The 24,700-nt window shown below is 44.3% G+C and overlaps 1 protein-coding gene across 9 annotated transcripts in view; it reads left to right on the top strand.

The window, feature by feature from the left end:
• The first annotated feature begins 6,607 nt into the window (after positions 1-6,607).
• Positions 6,608-24,700, top strand: part of POT1 (protection of telomeres 1) — a 159,405-nt gene continuing 141,312 nt past the window's right edge. For 3 of the 9 annotated variants that reach the window (XM_030549173.1, XM_030549171.1, XM_030549167.1), the window contains exons 1-3: positions 6,608-6,910; positions 17,046-17,170; positions 22,253-22,325. In XM_030549173.1, the coding sequence (XP_030405033.1) occupies positions 17,057-17,170; positions 22,253-22,325 (187 nt within the window). In that variant the 5' untranslated portion in view covers positions 6,608-6,910; positions 17,046-17,056. Of the gene's footprint in view, positions 6,911-9,073; positions 9,147-10,237; positions 10,325-17,045; positions 17,171-18,851; positions 19,005-21,915; positions 22,326-24,700 lie in introns of those variants that run through there. The other 6 variants (XM_030549168.1, XM_030549170.1, XM_030549169.1 and 3 more) reach the window with 6 other exon arrangements.

Below are 24,700 nucleotides of genomic sequence, written 5' to 3'. Positions count from 1 at the left end.
GCCTTGAGGGAGGAATTTGAGGCTGAAAACCAACAGTAATGTTTGGTGCCTTGCACGGGAGTGGAGTGCAGTGGTTACAATGTTAGTAGGAATCTGTTTTTCCTAAGCTGATTTGCAGTGCCTGTTTCTTTCCTGGGCTAAAGTATCTTTTTACTTTCTGCAATAATAAAGACTGTTTTCAAAATCAAGGATTCATTTATTGAAAAGAAAATAATTTTATTGACAGACACACAACATTTTGGGAACCTAAAAGGGCAGAGGGGTGTGGTGGGGAACTGTACAGTCACAGGTTAGAATATGTCCTGTCTGGAGTGCTGTGCAATGACTGCTGCACTTCAGGATGCCTATACTGCATGGTGATGGGGGTTGAGTGTAGAGGGTAAGGGTCGTAGGTCTTAGGGCTGGTTGGTGAACGTACAGGTGTTGGAGGCAGCTGGTGGTGGTGGTAAGAACCTGGATGCTGGGGAAGGGGGTTTTCAGCTGACATTGGGGCACAAGTGAAAGAGCTTTGGCATGGGGGCAGGGGCGGCACGCTAGTGCTCTGCCTGAATGTCTACGAGCGCCTGGATAGAGTCACTTGGCGCGCCAGGATGCTTATCAGCTGCTTTGTGCTTTTCTTCCTGGCCGCTGCATTTCTCTGGCAGATCCTGCTTTTCTTTTCCCTCCAGTCCTGCAGTTTTTGATTCTCTCTGGCAGAATGATCCATAACGGCTTGCAGCAGGTTGTCTTTGCTTTTTCACGGCTTCTTCCGGAGGTTTTGGAGTCTCTCAGCTGTTGATAATATGGGCATCCGAGAAGTCGAGGTTGCTTGTAGAAAGGCAGAAAAGGCAACAATTAACAGAGGCAGCATTGTTTATATCTCAGACAGTTATTCCCACACAGTGAAGGAGTTTACAGTCTTCACAATAGCATATTTTTCCCATGCCAAAGAGAGCACACATAACCCACAGGAGCCCCAAAATGGTGAGTAAGGGGGACAGATTGCTTCAGGGATGTGCAGGGGTTTCTGTGCATTGGGGAAAGCAAACAGCTGCAGGGGGCACCTACACTGAACAGTCTCCCAACATTTTCCACAGGAGTTGATCCTGCAAGATATCTCACTGCTGAGGGTCACCTGGGAAGAGCGGGAGGGTCATCTACAGCAATGTGGATTCCACCCTTCACCAAGTACTGGCTGCTGCGATTGGCTACCTTCCTCCTGTCTTGAGAAGAGCTCCTGGCTGCATGCTTCCTGGGACTCCAGGTTGTCTTCCCCCATCCCAGTACCCTCACTCTCGGTTTCCTCCTCCCCCCCTCCTCCTCCGCCTCCACCCACCACTCTGAAGTATCCATCGTGGTCCTCAGATTGGCGGTGGGGTCACCCCCAAGTATCGCGTCCAGCTCTTTGTAAAAACGGCAGGTCGTGGGGGCAGCACCAGAGCGGCGGTTTCCCTCACAGGCTTTGCAATAGGCACTCCGCAGCTTCTTCACTTTAACCCTGCACTGCAGCGTGTCCCGGTCATGGCCCCTTTCCATTATATCCCTTGATATCTGCCCATAGGTATCATAATTCCTACAGCTGGAGTGCAGCTGGGACTGCACAGCTTCGTCCCCCCAAACACTGATGAGGTCCAGCAACTCGCCATTGCTCCAAGCTGGGGCTCGTTTGGAGCGCGGAGGCATGGTCACCTAGAAAGATTCACTGATTGTGCTCCACACCTGGCTGAGCAAACAAGAAGGGGATTTTTAAAATTCCCGGGACATTTAAAGGGCAGGTCACCTGAGGCCAGGGCAGTAGAGTTCGAACTGATGAGAAGAGTGGCTGAACAGGCATTCTGGGATACTTCCGAATACCTCTGGAGGCCAATAACAGCACTTTTGGTGGCCACACTGGCAGAGCAGCGCTGCATCACCAGCGCTGCAGTTGTTATTCCCCAGGCAGAGGTAGAGTACAGCCAGCGCTGTATCCAGGGAGATACAGCGCTGGATGTGCCTTGCAAGTGTGGATGGTGTATTAGTTGCAGCGCTGTAAAGCCACCACCAGCACTGCAACTCTCTAGTGTAGCCAAGTCTTTAGACTCAACTGAGAGCCCACAGAGCTGCTTGGCCATGCCTCTGCCTAGCAGCTGAACAAGGGGGATGTTGCCACTTCCGAGGAGTCCCCCAGGTAAGCGCCACCCAGAGCCTGCCTCACCCCATCCCATGCCACAACCCCCTGCCCCCTCCCACACCAAAAGTCTGCTGCTGCTGGGGGCGGGAGGAGGAGGTGTGGACCAAGGTAAGGAGCCAAGTAGCTGAGCTGCCCTTCCCCAGCAACCATAGGGCCCTCCCCCAAGTTTTATTCACTGGTATTTGTAGTAAGAGTCATGGACAGGTCACAGGCTGTGAATTTTTGTTTTCTGCCCATGACCTGTTCATGACTTTTAGTAAAAATATGTATGACTAAAATGTAGCCTTATTCATGGTTTATGTTTATGAACCCTGTTGTAGGGTTTCCTCAAATTAATGCCTGGTTACTTCCCTCCTTTTATTAAAAGTTTCTTTTCTATACTCAGACTCTGTGCTTGTGAGAGGGGAAATATTGCCTCTTAGAGGCATGCAGAAGGTGGTATGTGATTGTCCCAGGTTACTTCGTGGGGGCTCGAGCTGGTTTTGTGTTGTACTGTTCAAGAGAAACACCTAGATATTGAACCCAGCCCTTGTTGCTGCCAATTCTATCAGGCAGAAGGGTTACATAACCAAAACACTTTAGAGAGAGAAATGTTACAATTCCAAAACAAAATAATAGAACAGGGAGAGAGAAATAAAGAGGTATTGGGAAGGAGAAATAATGTGATTTCTTGCTGTGATGCTGTATGATTAAATATGACCATTTATAACATGACAAGCAAGCAAAAGTAAGCTGTACCATACAGCAGAAACTGTAGACATAAGAATGTGCAGAGAGATGTAGAGTAGGTTGGCATTAAATAAGTACTAAAGGTGCTGGAGTAATAAGACTGATTTTGCTTGATGGGAGATGCTTGGCTGTCATGATGTTGTGCCTTGTACATTATAATATTGCTATGGCACACAGAGTAAATAGATTTTTGGCACATATCATCATGCTTCATCCAAACATCATCATGTCTGGGGAACGTGTCACTGAAATACCAGAGTGTCCCTATTTTCAGAGCTTCTCCTGGTACCTCCTGTCATTTTAACAAAAAAGAATTTTATCCTAGGTTTTTGTATCCCCTGCAGACTACAGGTACCTGAAGGTCCATGAACTGGACAGTGGACTGGCTGACTGTGTGCTTCACAGTCCACCCCTCACCAAGGCTGTTTGCACTACCAACTAGCACCCACGCTTCCCACTATGAGGCCTAAGATAACCCTTCTCTGTGTGTAGCCCACTCCACATAGAGTCAGAGTTAAAGTGTGAAGAGATGTTTGAATTCTAAATTCATTTCTGTACTAGCCCTTGCACCTGCAGAGGGATAGAGGGGAGGAGGCCAGTGTGAGGTAAATCCTCAGCCAGAGCCTATGATGACTCATCCCTCAGCCAATCCATAGCAAGGAAAGGGGCAGATGACCCCCAGGGACAAGCATTTAATCCCACGGGAAGAGCAGAAACACAGTCTGTGCAACATCACCACTTGGCTGGGAACTGTTCCTCTCCCTACTTCAGAGTCTCCAGAACTAAGTTGCCCAGTTGCAGCTAGAAAATGCCTCCCTCCGAGGGCAGGTCCAGATTGTTCCAGAGACTCTGGGATTGGCCGTGGCAGCAACCACAGAGGACAATCCAAATGTCCTATTGCCAAAGTGGTTTGTTAGTGGCCCTCATATGTTCATTATCCAGTGCCACCTGCTGTTTTGATTTGTACTGCCATCTACCCAAATGACAAGGCAAAGGTGAGGCCAATCATCAGCCTTCTAACAGGAGAAGCCTTGCACTGGGTATCACACCTTCTGGAATGGGCAGACCCAGTTCTTGGCTGTTTTGAAGAATTCATCCAATCTTCTTGCTCATATTTGATGACCACAAGTCGGCCCACACCGCTGAAGCCTCCTTGCAGTTCCTCACACAAGGTTCACAGGCTTAGCTTATTCAGCCTGCTTCTGGTGCCTGGCTGCCTACACTACCTGGAATGAGGCAGTGCAGATCTACCACTTTTATTGAGGGCCAAATGATGCCATAAAAGATGAGATGGCTCAGGTCGCCCTACCTCTCCTTCCCCGAGTTGTCATCCTCTATCAAGTTTGTATCCAGACTGACAACTGGCTGCTTGAACAATGCCTGGAAAGGAGGAGGACTTACAACAGATCCCAGCCTAGTACCATAGCCCCCTGACCATGCACTCTGCCCAATCCCAGATCAGAGCCCATGCCAAACTGATGCCACTTACAGATGCTTCACAGACCGAGAATGAGCACTGGTACCACAATGGGCTCTGTCCGTATTGCTGGGAGTGTGGCCACTTTGCTTCTGGGTGCCCCACAGGTTCAGCCTGGCCCTTGTGCCAGTAAATGATCTTGTGCCGCCCCAATACAGGGATCATGGCTGGAAGTAACAGGGGGATCAGCTTCCCCAAATGGGCCTCCTCTACTATTTGCATGTGTCCCTGCATTACAGGACTCTCATCAACCCCACTAGCAAGTCCAGATCTGGTTCTGGATCCCAGACACACCTTAAGTAAGCTGAACCTTGCTTGCATTTATTGATTCCAGGGCATCTAGCAACTTCATGGACTTGACTTTTGCCAGTTAACTGCCTGCATGTACAGAAGAAGTTTGCCCTGGATTGGGTAGGGACAATTGACAGTAATATGTTGTCCTCTGGGCCCATTTCCTATGAGACAGAATCTCTTCAAGTCCTCCAAGAGACCCTACAATTTAACCTGATCCTCTCATCCCACTTCCCAGTCATACTGAGCCTCCCCTGGCTTTCCCTCTATAACTAGAGCATTTTCTGGGCAACACAGGAGATACGACTTAACTCCAGGTTCTGCCAGCTGTGGTGTCGAACCAGACCTAGCATAGGAGAGCCCCAAGGAAGGCTGTGAACATCAGCATTGGGAAATACCAGTCCCCTAATTCCAGCAAAGTATAGTGACCTTGCCAATCTATTTGGTTTCTGGTATAGGTGGTGTTTATGTGACCATCGCTTATTAGCACAGTAGTGTCAAGGAAATGGACTGCTTGTGTGGATTGGTCTAGGCTGAGGTTGATGGTGGGATGGAAATTGTTGAAATCCTGGTGGAATTCCTCAAGGGCTTCTTTTCCATGGGTCCAGATGATGAAGATGTCATCAATTAGCACAAGTAGAGTAGGGGCATTAGGGAATGAGAACTAAGGAAGCATTGTTCTAAATCAGCCATAAAAATGTTGGCATATTGTGGGGCCATGCGGGTACCCATAGCAGTGCCACTGACTTGAAGGTACATATTGTTCCCAAATGTGAAATAGTTGTGGGTGTTGGGTGGGGGCAAGGCTCCAAGTAACTGGCAATATGGTGTGGGGTTAAAAGTTTACATTCTCAGGCCTACGATTGCCCTCGGATTGCCCCCCCCCCCACGGGCTAATCAATATGTTCTTTTGAAGCTAGCATGAGTACATGTGTTCATTTATTATTTTTCTTTTGTTCCTTTGTTTATGGTATAAAATGTGATTAATCAAAGGGGGTTCTGTATTGTGGGAAGAGGATGATGTTAATTAAAGGATCCGGTAGTTAATGAATTGTAAATGATCAATTGTAGCACCTTTGAACATCTCTGTAAACAAGTAGGGTATATAAGGTAGGGAAGAGGATAGTAATCTGTGCATGATTTGAGATTTTGTATCTCCCTGCACCTTATTTGATTTCAAATAAAGAGACTTGCTTCTCCACTCCGGTGTGGTCATTGGGGATATGCACACCGGGCAAATGAACCCCAACTGTTGGCCCCCCTACAACATGGGTGAGGACAAAGTCGCACAATTCAGCCACCAGGTTTGGCATGTAACTAGTTCACAAAACTGGGGGGAGGGGGCTGTAGGGAAATTACTGGCCTCAGGTCTCCACTAAGGGCAGGGCGAGAGGAGGAGATCCCCTCAGCCAGCAACCCTCCATTCTTCACCAAATGCGCTTCAGTCTCTTATCCCCTGTCTCACTCTGCGTGGGGGAGATTGCTCGGTCTTGCAGCCTCGCAAAGCCTGTGTCAGTCGGTATGGCCGGCCCAGGCTCACAAGTCAGGGCGTAGGCTGGTGCACGGACTCGGGGGTAGACTGAAGACAAGTTTCGATGTTTCGGCAGCATCACTTTGGGCCCGAGCTCCTGCCCCTGCCCCTCCCCGTGGACTCCGGCGCACGACCGCCCCAGTCTCCACCCAACCCAGACAGTCGCCTCCGCCCTGCCGTTCCCTAGGCTGCCGCTTTCCGGCAACTCTCGATCGCTGGGCGCGCGCTCTGGCCCCGGCCCTCGAACAGTTTCACACCGCGAGGAAACCTCCTTTGTAATATGGACATGGCACGAAGCAGCAGTTGACGGACACCCCCCGCTCCAGCCCACAAGCAAAATGGCGGCCGTTTTGGCTTCGCCCTGGAAACCTTGCCCCTGCAGGGCGGGACGGGGAGCCCCGTGTAGGGGGAGGGAGGGGAGCGCGGAGGCCGCCATTTTCCCAGAGAGAACCAGTGACGTAGAGGGAGCGTAGGAGGCTGAGCGGAGTGAGACGGCGGTAGCCGGCGGGTTGGTACTTAGGTCCCAAGGCGCTTCCTAGCGGGTCCCTGCAGGGTTCTGGGTGCCCCGCCGGTCTGGGGGACGCCTCTGCTCACGCCTCTTTCCCAGAGTCAGCTGAGGGCTGCGTCCTCCCCAGGCTGGGGACATCCCAGTGGGGCCGTTGCATTGTTTTGGTTGCGCTAGGAAAGGGGCTCAGCTAAGGGGGAGCTGCTGCCTGGCCTGTGATCATTACAGGTGAGTCTCCTGTTGTGATTATCATTCCAGCGAGGGGGAGGGGAGCCCTCGTAAGAGTTAAAATGTTAGGGTGGAAAAACGGGTGGGTGCTCTGCACCCACCGGCAGCTCCGCGCCCCAGCTCGCCTCTGCTACGCCGCCGCCTCCTCCTCCTCCTCCCCCCCTAAGTGGGCCGCCGACCCATGCTTCAGCTCCCTCCCCGCGCTTTATTCGGGAAACAACCGCTTCGCGCGGCAAGGCGGTGGGGGGAAGAGGCGGGGCCTGGGCGGGGATTTGGGGGGTCCAATAGGGGCAGAGAGGAGGCGGGGCGGGGCCGAGGGGAGCACCAACCAGCGCCAAGGAAAGTTGGGGCCTGTGGAAGCATCCGTTTACATTTGAGAGGATGGGGTGTGAGGTCCCATTTCTTCCCAACCCGTGCACGGTTCTGTACAAATTGCTTTGGATTGCGTTTCATGTTCTATGGATTGGTTTGAAAATGAAAGGGAGTCGTTATATCTTGTGGCTATGCCTGGTTACTGTAACTGGAGGCGGGTGCTGAGGGTATATATTTTTTGGCAGTTGTGCTGGATTTATGCATTATGATAAAAACCAAACAAACCCAAGAGGGGCTATTATGTGACATAGAACATAATTTTCTGTAAATCCAACATTTAAGAGCAGGCATGTGTAATAGTAAGTTTGCATCTTGGGTTGTATGCATGAAGCTTAGAAAATAGTCTCTGTTATCCTGTATATTTTTGTTTTGTGATACTAAAATGGCTCTTCATAGGCCTACTCTCCCTCCCTCATTCCCTCCCTTTTAACATCTCTTCTGTCGTGTAACCTGGACAAATGGAAAACAATTCTAAGGAATTTCTGTGTCAATTTTAAAGGGGATGATTCTCCCTACCCCACTTTATAGAGACAGTAAGGATCCTAAGGTATATTTAAAATACTCATCTTTGCTGTCTTATTTTAGTTTTTATATCTAGCATTCATGTTTATTTGTGTGGCACATCTAAATCTTTTTTTTTTTATTGAAAGGCATTAGTGGAGTAGACCCTACTGCTGCAGACATAGGAGAGGAGAAAAAACAGTCCACTGTGTAGTACTAAATAGGGGAGAAAAATATAATGTAGTCCAGTTAGAAAGGTCCTGTGTTCCCTTATATTCAGTCATTTAGGAATGTGCAGTAGTTAAAAGCCCTGAGGTCCCTACATTTGATTAAAGTCAGAATTTAAGAATGGTTAGTTAACCTTAGGGCTTGGCTACATTTGCAAGTTAGATCACACTAAAGCCGCCCAGTGTGCTCTAACTCACTTCCACACTGGCAAGGCACGTAGAATGCTTTGACTCCATGGCTAAAGCGCTCCTGGTACTCCATCTAGTGGAGAGGAATACGGTCTGATATGTCTTGGCTGAGATGCCGCAACGTCATTGTGAACAAGGTGTTGCATTACTGTGCTCTGATTATGGGACATTTCTGGAGGTCAGTCCCCTTAAGTCAAGTGGCCACTCCTGTAATTTTTTTTAACTCAGCTGTAGGAATGTGGATATGCCCTTTCAAAGCTCAGTTTCTGACAGCCATCATGCGTATCTGCTCCGTGACAAAGCAAACATTACTTAGGAATGTTGCTTGCTGTCAGTGTGTGAGAGAGAGGTGAGGAAAAGGGGGATCTGAACTTACAAGACAGCATGCTGACACACAGCACCCCAAAAATCCACTGTCTCTCCCCCCCATATACACACAACACACTCCCTGTCACATTCCATCCTACTCCCTGCATTTGAAAAGCACCTTGCTCCCAATTGAATGCTGGGATAGCTGCACATAATGCACCACTCCCAATGTCACTGCAAGTGCCGCAAATGTGGCCATGCTAGTGTGTTGCAGCTGTCAGTGTGGACAGACTGCAGCACCTTCCCTACTGCGCTCTCCGAAGGCTAGTTTAACTCAAAGTGCTCTACATCTGCAAGTGTAGCCAAACCCTTAGTTTATTTACATCATCGTAAAGGAATTAGTAACAAAAAGGCTTTTTTGCTTTTTGAGACCTACCTCAGTGAACTAAAAGAGATGGTTATGACCATAGGTAGGATACCTAAATGCTTGACCATAAACATAGTTTTAAAGTTACTTATGGTAAATGTTGAGTAAAAATTGTAATTTCTCTCTTTTGTCCTTTAGAGATTCTAAAAATGGCAGCTCCAGGCTGATGTTGTGGTAATGTAATCAGCTCGGGTCCTCCACACTCCATGCAGTGCGTTTGTCTGCAGCATATTACTGGCTTGATAGGTTTAAATGCTGTTTTCTTCAAATCATATTAGTTCAGACAAGAAATGGATGTGTGTATGGTTCCTCAGCTGAGGAGCAGGATGAAGGAGGGTGCAACAGAGTTGTAAGAGGGAGGAATTGATTTGGTAACAAATTTTTCTTTTCAGAAAAATGACTTGTAATATTAGTCGCTGTATATCTTATTATTTCCCTCCTTTAGAGTGTGTATATGTTTGTTCCTTCACCACTGCTAACTTGTCTTGTAAAGCTCAGTTGTCGAACTCATGCACAATAATTATTTAATGATAGTAGGTGTTGAGATTCACAAAGTTAGCTTTATAACGACTAAAACACATTTTCAACATCACAAATCAAAATATAAAAACTAAATATCCTTGTTTGAACTCTTAAGTTTCCCAGCAGCAGTTTTCTTACTTTACCTATCTGTAAACGTTGATTATTGACAATGGAAATATTTTTCATTGGTTTGTGTGCACAGAGAAATCAGCGTTTACTGACAAAAATCTGATCCTTCCAAGCCTAGTTATAATGTACAGGTCCTGAAGTAATGAGGAAGTTTGCATGCATCTGTTTCTTGTCTGCACTAAAATGCATAGGAGGATAACTTATACTGTGTCTGTAATTTGCACAGGTTCTTACGTTGACATAGCTTGTCTCTAAAAAGATGTTGGCAAATGATAGCCCCATTGGCAGCATAACTTCAGATAAACTTAAGAACTTCTCAGTCAAGAACCTTTTTCCCCTTGTTTAGATTATCTTCCAAGCAGGAAATATTAAATGCAAGTTCCAGTAGTAGGAGCTACTAGTGTGCAAAAGGGCATAGATTCTGCTAGTACTGTAACAGACAGTGTTTAATGATAACCCTTTGACAACTCTCATTATGTACGATACACGAACACATCATGATATTTAAAAAATGAAGTACATTACTGATGATTAAAATAAAATTCCAAAGTTGTTAGAATTATTGCATCTTTGTGAAATAGGAAGATGGACTCCATTAGGAAACTGTGCTCACTGGCAATCTTTCTTATCAGATAAAATGTAGCTTACTTATCTCTGGCTATTTTGTTGTCTGAATTGTAACAAGGAACCTCTACTTTCTTCGCAGGTATTTAATGAGATCCCTTTAAACATAAACCTGTAAGTGGGGGTATGAGCCATGTTTCGAAATCTGTTTGATTTGTTCTGATGTATTTCCACTCATTTCCTCCGCACCCCCCGCCTTCCGTCCCCTGGTTTGGTCTGATTTGATATGATTGTCTACTTTCCTGCTTAGGCTTCAAGCTTTAATATTTGCTACCACATTTTTGCTACTCCTAGTAGCATTTAGCTACTCCTAGTAATTTAATATAATAGTTAACACAGCAGTTACTCTGAATGTTTGGTTTTTAATGCTGCCTTGTAGAGTTGTGACCTCTGAGGTTTTTGATAGTTAAATGTCACATCTATTGGTTTTTAAATACACATCTCTTCAAAAAAGAACATTTTTTATTGTGTAAAAACCTTAAGTGCTAAACTTATTTGTTTAACCGGACTCTCAGCATGAGTCGGATTTAGCAATAAAGGTGCATACTTACCTTGTAACTTTTCTTTTCACAAAAGGATGTTTTCTTAATTCTTAGTACAGTACAACTAGTGGATAATGTAGATGTAATGTAATGGGGAGGGGAGGGATTTTTTGCTGTGGGACTCTTGCCATGAGGAAGAGTTAGATTATTGTCTTTTGGTTTTTACTTTATGAAAAGTATATTGCCTGTGCAACCTAATTTGAACCCTTTGTGGTATGCATCAGCGTCATCTCCTTTTTTTAAGCAAACATAGAGTAGGGCTGACTTTTGTAGGTTTCTTGCATTATGCTGTAGGTACTGTGACAGACCCAGACCAGTGGGGTACAGGAGTTTGGTAGAGGACAAATATACTGGTCACTGGATGAATAGTTTTCTGTTCCCTGAGGGGCTGCACTAGAGTAATCAGGAACCTGCTAGAACCAATTAAGCAGACAGGCTGATTAGAACACCTGCAGCCAATCAAGGCAGGCCAATCAGGGCACCTGGGTTTAAAAAGGACCTCACACCAGTCAGGGAGGGGGGAGTCAGAGAAGAGGAAGTGTGTGAGAGGAGCTGGGAGCAAGAGGTGCAAGGAGCTGAGAGGGTATACTGCTGGAGGACTAAGGAGTACAAGCGTTATCAGACACCAGGAGAAAGGTCCTGTGGTGAGGATAAAGAAGGTGTTTGGAGGAGGCTATGGGGAAGTAGCCCAGGGAGTTGTAGCTGTCATGCAGCTGTTACAGGAGGTACAGGAGGCACTATAGACAGCTGCAATCCACAGGGCCCTGGGCTGGAACCTGGAGTAGAGGGTGGGCTCGGATTCCCCCCAAACCTCCCAACTCCTGATCAGACAGAGGAGAAGTTGACCCAGACTGTGGAGAAGATCACTGAGGTGAGCAAATCTGCCAAATAAGTGCAGGACCCAGCAAGGTAGAGGAGGAACTTTGTCACAGTACCTAGACTGCCAGCCACTCTAAGGCTAGGCCAATTGTACAGATGGAAAACAAAGGCACAGAGAAGCTAAATGACTTGTTGAAGGTCACAAAGGAAGATTGTAGTGGAGCAGGGATGTGAAGCCAGATTTCCCATGTCCTAGGCTAGTGCCCTAATCACTAGATTATCCTTCCTCTCATATATGCCTTATAATAGTCTTTACTTATATGGTTTCATACTATTTTTTTTCTCCTACAAGATCCTTGCATTGTTCTATGCACTGAATGGGTGCTTTTTATTTTCATTCAGTGTCTGTGGCCCCATATTTCATGAAGTGCACACCATCCAAACCCTATAAAAACAGAATTATGAATTTCCTTGTGGACTTTTCTGTAGTTCTTCATAATATCTGAGTGCTTCACAAATATTAATCTTCACAAATCCCCCTGTGAGGTGGTGGAATCCCTATTTTATAGATGAGGAACTGAAGCACAGATACTTTAATGTAAAAAATATCCACTAATTCTGGAAACCCAATTTGAGATGCTTTGGACCTGATTTTTCAGAGCATTTACTACTTTTTAGCACTGTGGATGTTCAAAGCACAGCTCTTATTGACTTCAGTTGCAGCTGTGTATATTCAGTTCTTCTGCAAATCAGACACCAGAGTCTCAACTCATGTAGTCAGAAAATGAGGAACACACATGAAATGTTTGTAAGTGTTTTGCTCAACATCACATAGGAACTCTGTGGCAGAAGCAGGTATAGAATCTAATTCTCCAGGACAGCATTCAACTGCCTTGATCATGCGACTGTCCTTATGTTCCTACAGTCCCCAGCTTCATTCACAACACACCTTCCAGCTTCTGCAACAAATAAAGCAGAGTCCTACAGACAATGATCTCTAACAATTGAACCCAGATTATTCCCAAAGCACAGTCCATTCTGTGCATGAAATGAGACAAGGGTCCTGTGGGGAAAAAGAGAGTATGCAATCATATCATTAAAGGCTGTATAATAAAGCACAAGGGGCCAAATTAAGGTTGCCTGAGTAACCTTAATTTTGGCATTTCCAAACTTTGCTTTATGTTGCAAACATAATATTCTTTTTATTTAAGTTTTTACTGTAACATCCTAATTTAAAACAATCCTGCAAAATACAGAAATTTCATCATGTGGTGCCATAATAAATTCCACCTGAGTCGTCCGGCAAGGCTTGGACCTTCAAATCCACAGCACAGACCTCTACTACTCGAGCTAATGGACTAAGTGCTAGCAGTAGTATGCTGTTGTCCTCGGTGTGGGCCAGAAGCTACCAAAAGGGGATGAGACATATTTTGCCAATAAGTTTCACAGCTATTTGCTAGTCAAAAAAGGAATATTGAGACTCTCTGGAATCCTGGTTTCAATTCCAGATTCTATAGGAGAGTGTCTTTTACTGGTTATAAACACTTCTGTTGCTATCCACACTCTCATCTGTCTCAGGATCCTGCAACCGGCAGCCATAAGGCAGAACTGCGGGCCCATGCTTTCTGCCTTCCCGCAGCTCAGCAGAATGTGAGAATGCAGCTGAGATGTCAGAATGCATGACAGGACTTTCAAATGTGTGACTGTCACGTGAGATGCTTGATGCTTGGTAATCCTGCATTAAAAGGGGCATCAGGACTTTTTTGGTGATTTCCAGGAGTGACTATTTAGGCAGAAGCCCACATCTTCTGCCTTCAGCACTAGAATGAGGAGGGTTTGAGATTCTCTTCCTGTCTGTTTCCTCTTTCTCATTTGGTAGAGGAAGACTGTACTACACACTCCATTCCACTCACCTTCTTCTTCTCACCCATTGTTTTTTTTAGGTCCTCCTAACTAACAGGATATTTCAACTGTAAAATCCTTGTAGTGTTTTAGAATATCACTGTTTTCAAAGTTGCTTTCTTTGTCTACCCAAGATAAATAAAATAAGTCTATGTGATCGTTGTCAGCTGAGGAGTGTCTGCTTGTTTATTTGATCCATAAATGTGGGTCTAACCTTCTTTGCAGTTCAAAGTGTATGATATTCTGAGTATTATGTGCAGGATTTATTGACCCTGTCTTCTATACATTATTGACACTGACTTCTGTATATTGTCTTCTATACATTGTCAGGCCTCTTTATTGGGAAAAAAGTAGTGAAAAAGGCAGTTGCACTATTGGCCTAGGAAGTATTTTCATCATTTTATTCTGTATGTTAGTGGGATACTCTGTAAACTGATGAGATTTGGTATCAAGAGCTTCATGAAGCCTTGCTACTTTCTCCAGCTCATTTTGTTACTTGGTTATAGAAGGTATCTTTTCAAAATTTGCATTACAGTGTTAAAAAAAAACAAAACAAAAAAAACCAAAAAAAAATTCCCCCAAAGTAAGGAGTAAGTATTCTCAAGTGAGGGCTAATTTGACAGACTTACTAGAATATACTGTGCTTTCTCATGCATACCTCATTGCCTGGATACAGTAGGTGAAGGACCCAAAAATTGGTTTTACTGGTATTGCTTTTTAACTCATTATTGTCTGAAGGAAAGACTTGATATCGATACAGTAGAACCTCAGAGTTACGAATACCAGGGTTATAAACTGGCTGGTTAATCACACACCTCATTTGGAACAGGAAGTATGCAATCAGGAAGTAGCAGAGACCAAAAAAAGCACAAATATAGTACAGTACTTTGTTAAATGTAAACTATTAAAAAAATTAAGGGAAAGTCTAAACATTTTTTTGACAAGGTAAGTTAACAATTTCTGTGCCTGTTTCATTTAATTTAAGATGGTTAAAAGCAGCATTTTTCTTCTGCACAGAAAAGTTTCAAAGCTATATTAAGTCAAGTCAATGTTCAGTTGTAAACTTTTGAAAGAACAGCCATAATGTTTTATTTAGAGTTACAAACAACTTTCTTTCCCGAGGTGTTTGTAACTCTGCGATTCTACTGTAGCTAGAAGTTAACTGAATCTTTTAGGGCCAAAGTTCTAAAACTGGACTAAAAACTCAGAACATATTTTACTGCCAATTGTAGATGGTCTGCACTACAGGTATAAGAAATGAAGGGGTCCCAGGTACAGTGACCAAGTTAAGGAACAACTGTCAAGCCTTCTTCCACTGCAGTTGCCTTGGCTTATTGGTGTGACAAGAGCTCAGTACAAGGGCATGGTTGCACAAACTTGCCTGATCCTCCCGAGCATATACTCACATTGCTAGCCTGCGCTGCCACATTCTCACCGCTTTTTTTAGCGAGGTAGTTAGATTAAAGTTAACATGGGCACCTCCACACGAGCTACAGATTACACCCTGGGTTGCAGTGTAAATGTAGCTTAGATGGGGGAACAGGAGTGGATGACCAGTGAGGGAGGTGTGAATAGTAGATGGACTCAACTGCTAGGAAGGAAGGAACTAACTTGGGAAGGAGTAGGGGGAGTTGTTACTTGTTGGGGGTCTTGAATTGCTAGAAAACTGTGAGATGACAAGACATCTGGCTCCATATGCACTGGTGTGCTTTTTAGTCTTCAGTATGATTAATTCATTATTGTTTCTCATTTTTACTGTAGAAAATGCAAAAGCTTATTTATGATCAATACTGAAAATGGGTCATAAGTGTTATGTGATGATTCAACAAGCCTAGAGTTGAAAGAAATGGTAGGAAACAAGCAATTTGAATGGACTGAAATAGTGAAAACAGTTAATTCTCTTAAAGTAAAATGAAATACTGTTTTAAGAGTTCTTAAGTAGTGAGATGAAAAAGGGCCACATCTGCCTGCGGAAATTGCATGCTGGGCTATGAATGTAGGGCTGAGGCAGGGGGTTGGGGTGCAGGAGGGGGTGTAGTGTGCAGGAAGGGGCTCAGGGCAAGGGGTTGAGGCAGAGCGGAGTCAGGGGGCTCAGGGAAGAGGATCGGGGTGCGGAAGGGGGCTCAGCCAGGGAGTTGGGGTGCAGGAGGAGTTCATGGTGTGGGCTTGGGCCTGGTGCCGCTTACTTGGAGCAGTTCCGGAGCAACAGCGGTGCGCATTGGTGCCAGGGCAGACTCCCTGCCTGCCCTAGCCCCGTGCCGCTCCTGGAAGCAGCTGGCACCACATCCCTGGGGGGCGGGGCAGAGGGCTCTGTGCACTGACCCTTGCCTGTGGGTACCTCCCACAAAGCTCCAATTGGCCGTGGTTCCCCGTGGAGCCCTCTTCTCCCCCCCCCCCCCCCGGGGCCGCAAGGACATGGTCCTGGCCACTTCCAGGAGCGGCACAGGGCCCGTGGTGCCACAGGGGTGGCAATCCCGTGGGCCAGATCTGGCTTGCGGGCCATAGTTTGTCCACCCCTGCTATATATCATTGAATGAAACTCTGTTTATTGAAGAGTATAATATTGAGCATGATCTTGTGAATGAAAGATTTTGTGTTATTGTGGTTTCTGAGAGTTAGAAAATATCAAGTATTTTGGTTAGTTTGCCTGAAACCAGTGGAAGGACAAGACTATAATAGGACTGGAAGTTCTATTATAGTGGACATCTTCCAAAAAGACTAAGTATGAAGAAATAAGTTTTAGTTAATTTTGTTTTATTTTATCATCTGATATCTCGAAAAATCTGTTGAGTCTAGTTTTTATTAAATCACTATATGTATTACCTAGGGAGGTGGTGGAATCTCCTTTCTTAAAGGTTTTTAAGGTCAGCTTGACAAAGCCCTGGCTAGTATGATTTTAATTGGGAATTGGTCCTGCTTTGAGCAGGAAGTTGGACTAGATGACCTCTTGACGCCCCTTCCAACCCTAATATTCTATGATTATTGTTATGTCTAAGTTGTATGAGAACTTGTGCACAAAGTTCTGTAATCTCGTTAAAGTTGTTTTTATGCCAAATTCATACTACACTTCATATGACTTTTTTTTTTTACCAACAGAAATTGTTGTAGCTTTTTTGTATGGCAATAAACTGCTGGTAAGGACATAAAAATATCTATTCTGGCTTTCCAGGTCAAAGTCTGATACTTACTATTTTATGTGGATTTTATGGGAAGATGATACTCATTATTCTGTTTTAAGTATTATGTGTGAGCATTATTTTGTTAGAAAAACTTAATATAAAATGAATTCTTAAAACAAATACTGGAAAGCTTGTGAATTAAAGAGGCTTAACTTGATACCTAGCATCAGGCAAGCTCTCTTTGGTATGCTTCGCATCCTGCTAACATCGGTAAGGTATTTGAGCTCATCTGCCGTAGAAGATTATAAATATGCCAAATGAAGCAACTGAATTCCGGCTCAATTGAAGAGGTTTCATATTCAAACCGAAGTTGCAACGAGATTTAATTATGTCTTTACTATACAAGTTAGTAATATGTGACTAATTGGTGTTTTTATTTTTAATCTCACTTAGATAAAGCAGTTATGCCTGTTCAGGTCATTGATGGCACACCCGGAAATCTACTACCAAGTTACCTGCAGAAAGTGGATTTAAAATACCTGCAAATTGGTTGTGATCAGGCCAGCAAATACTTTCAGGTAACTTACTAGCAAGAGCGTGGTGTTCATCTTTTAAAAAAAAAAAAAAATAATAAAAAAGAAAAGCTAAATGTACAAGGCATGCGTAAGCCTCACTTACATGGCCCTGGCATTGGTATATCCTCACTGGATCTAAGTAGTTTACACACCTTGAGTGAAATCTTGGCTCCACTGAAGTTGGCAGTTTTACTCTGTGTAGATTTAAATGTTGAAGGATTTTTTTATTTAACTATAGATAATGTATATAAAACACATTACCATTTTCTTTATAGGATTTGTATTCCAAAAAATTGCAGTTTTGGAAGTGGTTTTGGGGCTTGATTAAATAAACTAATCAAACAAAGGGAAAAAACAACAAAAATCACCTAACCAAAAATGACAGTACTGTGGATAAAAATCACTTTTCTGGTCTGGTGATTTTTAAAGGCGTTTCACATTTCTTGTACAAAGCAATGCAATCTCCCAATTTTATGAAGACAATTATTCTAATAGCAGCTATCACATCAAAATGTAATTGTTTTTTCTCTTTATTCCCTTGCCATGAAATGTGCTACATTGATAATAGCAGTGTTTGGTTGCCAAGTAGTTAGTTGTTCCAGACTGAGAAATGTAGGGGGTATGGAGCAGTTCACATTTAGGAGTGTGTTCTCAGCTTCGGGCACAGAATGTTAGTGAAATAGACACCTTAGATCTATTTCTTAAAATGTGAGGCCATATTGCATTCTTCTTTTATCAAAATGTTTACTTTAACAAGATTTCTATGAATGTAATCTTTAAATCCATTTTATCATCCCAGACACTTGGGGGATGGGAATGAATATCTTAAACTTCCATTAGGTCTGCTGTGAAAAACAATCTGTGTTTAGAAGAAAAAGCCAAACAAGCCATGCAGTTCAAACTTTCTATCATTGTTTTCCATACTGTGCACATTCAGGAAAAGGCCTGTGAGGCGAATGTGATACAGAGATCCATTTCCCTTAAGGTGTGGGGATGCTAGTGAGATCTTGGCACAAGCCAACTGGCCTGATTGTTGTTTCTGTAGGGGGCTGAACCTGCAGACCAGATCAATGAGTGCAGGGATGTCCAACCTGAGCCTGAGAAGGAGCCAGAATTTACCAATGTACATTGCCAAAGAACCACAATAATGTCAGCAGCCTCGCATGCCCTCCCCCGCCCCACTCCCAGTGCCTCTTGTCCACTGGCTGCCTCGCTGATCCGTGCCTCCTCCTCCATCCCTGCACCTCCTGATCAGCTTTTTTGTGCCGTGCAGGAGGCTCTGGGGTTAGGGCGGGGGAGGACCGAGGGCATGCCAAGTTCAGGGGAGGGGCTGGAAGGGGTGGAGTGGGGTAGGGCCTGTGGCAGAGCCAGGGTTTGAGCAGTGAGCACCACCCGGCACACTGGAAAGTTGGCGCCTTTAGCTCCAGCCCTGGAGTCTGTGCTTATACAAGGAGCTGCATATTAACTTCTGAAGAGCCCCATGTGGCTCCGGAGCCACAGGTTGGCCACCCCTGACTGAGAGTAATAGGGGGAAAGGGGAAAACACAGGAGCTTAGGAGAACTGAATTCTCTTTCTTTTAAGTGCTATCGTGTGTGTGTGTGGCCAAGAGAGGTCTTGGCCTCCTTTCTCTATATTTTTTGCGTTGTCTTCAGTCCTCCATGTCTTTGTTGATTTTGTCTGCAGGAAGGGCTTCTTGTTGCAGTTTCTTGAGGTGGAGTGAAGTATTCCCAAGAGGATGAGAGGAAATATTTTGAAAATTGAAGAGAAAAGGAACATGACACCCCACACCACCTGAAGTCTTTTGGGAGGAAAAAAGAGTCCAAATTCTCCTAAGTTGTGGGTTTCTCCTCCCCTCCCACATATGGATATTTTTGTGCTCTTTGCAGTATAGAAACTCTGGCTTTTCAGCCTGCCAAGCAACAGCCACTTCTGCAGGCAAACCTGACAAACTGTACAGAATTACTGGACATGGAGTAAAATGTTGAGGCAGACAAAAGCAGATTCTAACTTAAGAAATATTTCTGCCAAAATCTACATCTGCAGTAGGAAAGGAGAATATTTAGTGTGTCTGGTGATAGTGCAGTATTTTAGCTGATTGTAAAGGAGAAGCTAGATACAATCACCTAGGGCATTTGTCTCACATTGAGAGAGCTTGATTCTGCTGCAGCCTCTTCTGGGAATAAGCAGGTGACCATGAAAGAGTTGTTTAGCACAAAACAGTACAGTTAGCAAACTCATCCTTTTTAATGTTGAGGAAGCAATGTTGATTACTAAGTGCTCTGGAGAATCCAGTTTTGCATGGCTAGCTGTGAGCAACCCTAAAATAGACTGAGGTCATCTCAGTAGTTGAACTCAATAGTTACTATCACACTCTAGAGGGATTACCATGTTGCAGAGCTAAAAGGAAAGGAGCTGAATCAATTTTTAACTTTTCTGGCCAATGTCTAAATTCATTTTGTCCTCAATGAATTTATCCTGACTCAGCAAAGGTGTTAAAAGGAACACAAGCAACATGGAATTTAGTCTAGTTAAATACTCTTGCTACAGCTGACCTGAGTCTCCCCACTGTATTTTGTAGTTTTACAATCACATTTTCCTGTTTTTTTGTTGTTTTTGTTTATTTTTTTTATTAAAAGTTCACCTCCCTTTTTGCTGTATGAAACTGACTGCACAGGGGAGCCGGTGAAACTGACTAGATACGAAGTACTAAACTGCAAAAGTAGACCCACTAATTTTAGATGTTTGTTTAGGCATAAGTTTTTAAAATATTTTCACACAGGAATTTGATTTTCTTAAGTTGAACTGACAGCTGAAATGAGTGTCCAAGCTATTCTGTTGGAATGTGTTATTCTGGAGACTATGCACTGTAACCCATTTTTCCAAAGTTTTTTACAAAGGTGTTTGGATACATGAGGGAAAGGGCTGTGAAAGTGAGCACGTGCTGGGCAAAAGCCCAAAACACATACTACTTAATGGAACACATTTAACTTCTCAGCACACGTCCTGTACTTCTTTGGGAACATTTGGGGAGGAACTTTAGGAGCGTAAGTTTTCTAGTGGTAGTTGAGGAAGAAAGAAAGTGGGGAGATTCATAGCTACTCCAATGAAAGCCATGTACAAACAGTTCTTGCAGCGTCAATGCAAATACTTAGTCCATGTCTACATGTATCGGGGATCAGTTCTGCTGCGATCGATGGAGTGCGGGTTGATTTAGTGGGTCTAGTGAAGACCCACTAAATCAAACATAGAGCTCTTTAGTCGACTCCGGTACTCCACCGTAACGAGAGGAATAAGGTAAATCAATGGGAGAGCATCTTCTGTCGATGCAGCATGGTGTAGACACTGCAGTAAGTCAACCTAAGCTACATTATTCACATTGCTGGAGTAGCGTAACTTAAGTCAACTTATCCTGGTAGTGTAGACGAGCCCTTAGTATTGCTTTCCTTGATGGTCATTGTAATATGCAGTGTTTGATCTCCTGATACTTTTTGCTATGTAGGACACTTGGATTAGGACAGTTCCTTTTTCAAAGACAGGTACAGCACCTGACGGTGTAATTTTGTCACTAACTATCAAATGTAATTTTAAAGATGTAGAATACATAGTATGTATCTGCATCAGTAGAAATGCGTAAAGTATGAGGCAGACTAATCGAAAGCCCACTTGATTTATGTCACAAAACTAGATTTTGTCACTTTACCAGAAGACACAGATAAACTTCTGAGTACTGAGGCGCAAAAAGAGAGGGGGGGAAAAACCAAACCAAAACACACACACCATGGTAAGATGTGCCCAGACGCTGCATGAATGCTTGGAGCAAAATGGTTGTTTATATTAGCCAGATGCACCTAATTTGAAGCAGTGCAAGTACTTAACCTTCAAGGCTTCTTACTTCTTCGGGTACTTGTAGAGACATTTCAAGTAGTTTTATAAAACATTGTTTAGTAGTTGCTGGTGATTAAAATGTTCATTCTATGACATTTCATAGAATCATAGACTTTAAGGTCAGAAGGGGCCATTATGATCATCTAGTCTAACCTCCTGCACAATGCAGGCCACAGAATCTCACCCACCCACTCCTGTATCAAACTTGTGTCTGAGCCGTTGAAGTCATCAAATGATGGTTTAAAGACTCCAAGGTGCAGAGAATGTTCCAGCAAGTGACCCGTGCCCCATGCTGCAGAGGAAAGCGAACCCCCCGCCTCCTAGGGCTTCTGCCAATCTCCCCTGGAGGAAAGTTCCTTCCTGACCCCAAATATGACGATCAGCTAAACCCTGAGCATGTGGGCAAGACTCATCAGCCAGGCACTCAGGAAAGAATTGTAGTAACTCAGATCCCACTCCATACCATCACAAGCCATTGGGCATATTTACCGCTAGTAGTCAAAGACCAATTTAATTGTACCATTATACAAGGCACTGGTGAGACCTCATCTGGAATACTGTGTGCAGTTCTGGTGTCCCATGTTTAAGAAGGATGAATTCAAAGTGGAACAGGTACAGAGAAGGGCTACTGAGATGATCCGAGGAATGGAAAACCTGTCTTATGAAAGGAGACTGAAAGAGCTTGGCTTGTTTAGCCTAACCAAAAGAAAGTTGAGGGGGGGTACGATTGCTCTTTATAAATATATCAGAGGGATAAATATTAGGGAGGGAGAGGAATTATTTAAGCTTAGTACCAATGTGGACACAAGAACAAATGGATATAAGCTGGCTATCAGGAAGTTTAGACTTGGAATTAGATGAAGGTTTCTAACCATCAGAGGAGTGAAGTTCTGGAACAGCCTTCCAAGGGGAGTAGTGAGGGCAAAAGACATCGAGCCTAATGTCTTTAGGATAGCCTATTTTTGGCAATTGTAATGGTACCAATTTTGACCACCAAATTACTGTAAGTCTTCCCCCACAATCTGTTTGTCAGGCTATGATAACATTAATTCATGCTGGACACTCCAGACCAAAAGTTGGCTTTGTGATTTGAAGCATCTACCAGTTACTTCTGTTGCAGTGACCCAGAGTTGCTCATAGCTTTATTTTAGAGTTTTTTGTTAATCAACACATTTTTTTTGTCTCTTCTTTCATTTCAGGGAACAGTTATTCTCTCCTACCCTTTAACTAAACTTGTAAATGGAACAGAATTTTTCAAGATTGTACTTCAAGGTATTCCCATTTAAACATACAATTCTCTACTTTTGCTGAAGTTACTAATTCATCTCTTAAAATTTTGCTATATTAGTATTAATAAACCTTGGAAAAGAGCTGTATTGTTGTGTTCAGTGCTTAAAAAAAAAAAAAAGTTTTGTATGCAGTCCCTCAAAATATGGTGTTTTAAATTTACAAGCCACTGAGTCCTTTGAAACAACGTGACTGTAGTGCTTCAACAGACTTTCTGTAGTTATGGAACCTTGTAATCTGTCATGGATTGTTCCAGCAATATATTACTTTTATGTACTATCTTAATGCTGCATTTCTTTAGGTTGTAACCACTTGAAAAACTGAAGAACAAAGTGTATCAAATTCATTAGTAATCACCATGGTAGATACATGGAAACAAAGCATTTGTTGTGGCCATTGTGCTGACAGAAGACATAATGTATAACATTTTGAGTCCTATTCCAGGTTGAACAGATTAAAGCTGTATCTTTAACTGATTGACTTGGATTAAAAAAAAAGAGATTTAGTAGTCAAGACTAAACTACACAGGTAGAAGCTGAAACAAAAGATGAGGAAAGGAAAGACTGCCAGTGAGATTCGAAACAACTGCTGAGGCCTGGTCTGCACTACGCATTTAAACCGATTTTAGCAGCATTAAACCGATTTAACGCTGCACCCGTCCACACAACGAGGCCCTTTATATCGATATAAAGGGCTCTTTAAACCGGTTTCTGTACTCCTCCCCAACGAGAGGAGTAGCTCTGAAATCGGTATTACGATATCAGATTAGGGTCAGTGTGGCCACAAATCGATGGTATTGGCCTCCGGGTGGTATCCCACAGTGCACCATTGTGACCGCTCTGGGCAGCAATCTGAACTCGCATGCAGTGGCCAGGTAGACAGGAAAAGCCCCGCGAACTTTTGAATTTCATTTCCTGTTTGCCCAGTGTGGAGCTCTGATCAGCACGGGTGGTGATGCAATCCCAAATCCAAAAAGACCTCCAGCATGGACCATACGGGAGATACTGGATCTGACCGCTGCATGGGGAGACAAATCTGTTCTGTCAGAGCTCCGTTACAGAAGACGAAATGCCAAAGCATTTGAAAAAAATCTCCAGGCTATGGTACAGAGTCCACAGCACAGTGCTGCGTGACAAGCGTAATGGAAAGCTAAAGAATGAAATGGACGCTCATGGAGGCAGGGAGGGGGTACTGAGGACTCCAGCTAGCCCACAGTCCCCAGCAGTCTCCGAAAAGTATTTGCATTCTTGGCTGAGCTCCCAATGCCTGTAAGGTCAAACACATTGTCCGGGGTGGTTGAGAGTATAGCTCGTTAATTTATCCCCTTCCCCCCGTGAAAGAAAAGGGGAAAAAATTGTTTGTTGACTTTTTTTCAATGTCACCGTATGTCTACTGCATGCTGCTGGTAGACGTGATGCTGCAGCAGTGAACAGCAGTATCCTCTCCCCTCCCCGGTGGCAGACGGTACAATATGACTGCTATCTGTCGTCATCATCAGCCCGTGAGTGCTCCTGGCTGGCTTCAGGTGAGGTCGGCCGGGGGTGCCTGGGTAAAAATAGGAATGACTCCCGGTCATTCCCAGTAGATGGTACAGAACGGCTGGTAATCGTCCTCATCATAGCAACTGGGGGCTGAGCGCCATCAGCCCCCTCCCTTTCATGTCTAAAGAAAAGATTCTGTACTGCCTGGACTATCATAGCAGCGGGATTCTGTGCTCATCTCCCCTGCACCGTTTAATGTCCTACCTGGACTATCATAGCAGCTGGAGGCTGCCTCTGTCTCATTTTATCTCACTAATAAGTCAGTGTTTCTTATTCCTGCATTCTTTATTACTTCATCACACAAATGGGGGGACACTGCAATGGTAGCCCAGGAGGGTTGGGGGAGGAGGGAAGCAAAGGGTGGGATTGTTGCAGGGGCAAGCACCCCCTACAATGGCACGCAGCTCATCATTTCTGTGGGATCTGACACGGAGCGGCTGTGCTCTCTGGTTCTCTGGTACACTGGTTCTCTAGTACACTTGCCCCATATTCTAGGCAGGACTGACTCTATTTTTAGATACCATAAAGGAGGGATTGACTCGGGGAGTCATTCCCATTTTTGTTTTTGCGCCCCCGGCCGACCTCAGCCAGGGGCACCCATGACAGCAGCAGACGGTACAGAACAACTGATAACCGTCATCTCACCAATTTACAATGGCATGGCAGACGGTACAGAACAACTGATAACCGTCTCTGCTATCTTGTAAAGGCAAATGAATGCAGCTTTGTAGCGCTGCAATACTGTGTCTGTTAGCAACATCCAGTAGACATACGGTGACAGTAAAAAAAAAAAAAAAAAAAAAAAAAAATGCTGAACGG

The sequence above is a fragment of the Gopherus evgoodei genome, chromosome 1, assembly GCF_007399415.2.
Source record: "Gopherus evgoodei ecotype Sinaloan lineage chromosome 1, rGopEvg1_v1.p, whole genome shotgun sequence".
In the NCBI taxonomy this organism is placed as follows: domain Eukaryota; kingdom Metazoa; phylum Chordata; order Testudines; family Testudinidae; genus Gopherus; species Gopherus evgoodei.
Note: the sequence above shows the minus strand (reverse complement) of the source record. Positions and strands in the feature narration are given on the sequence as shown.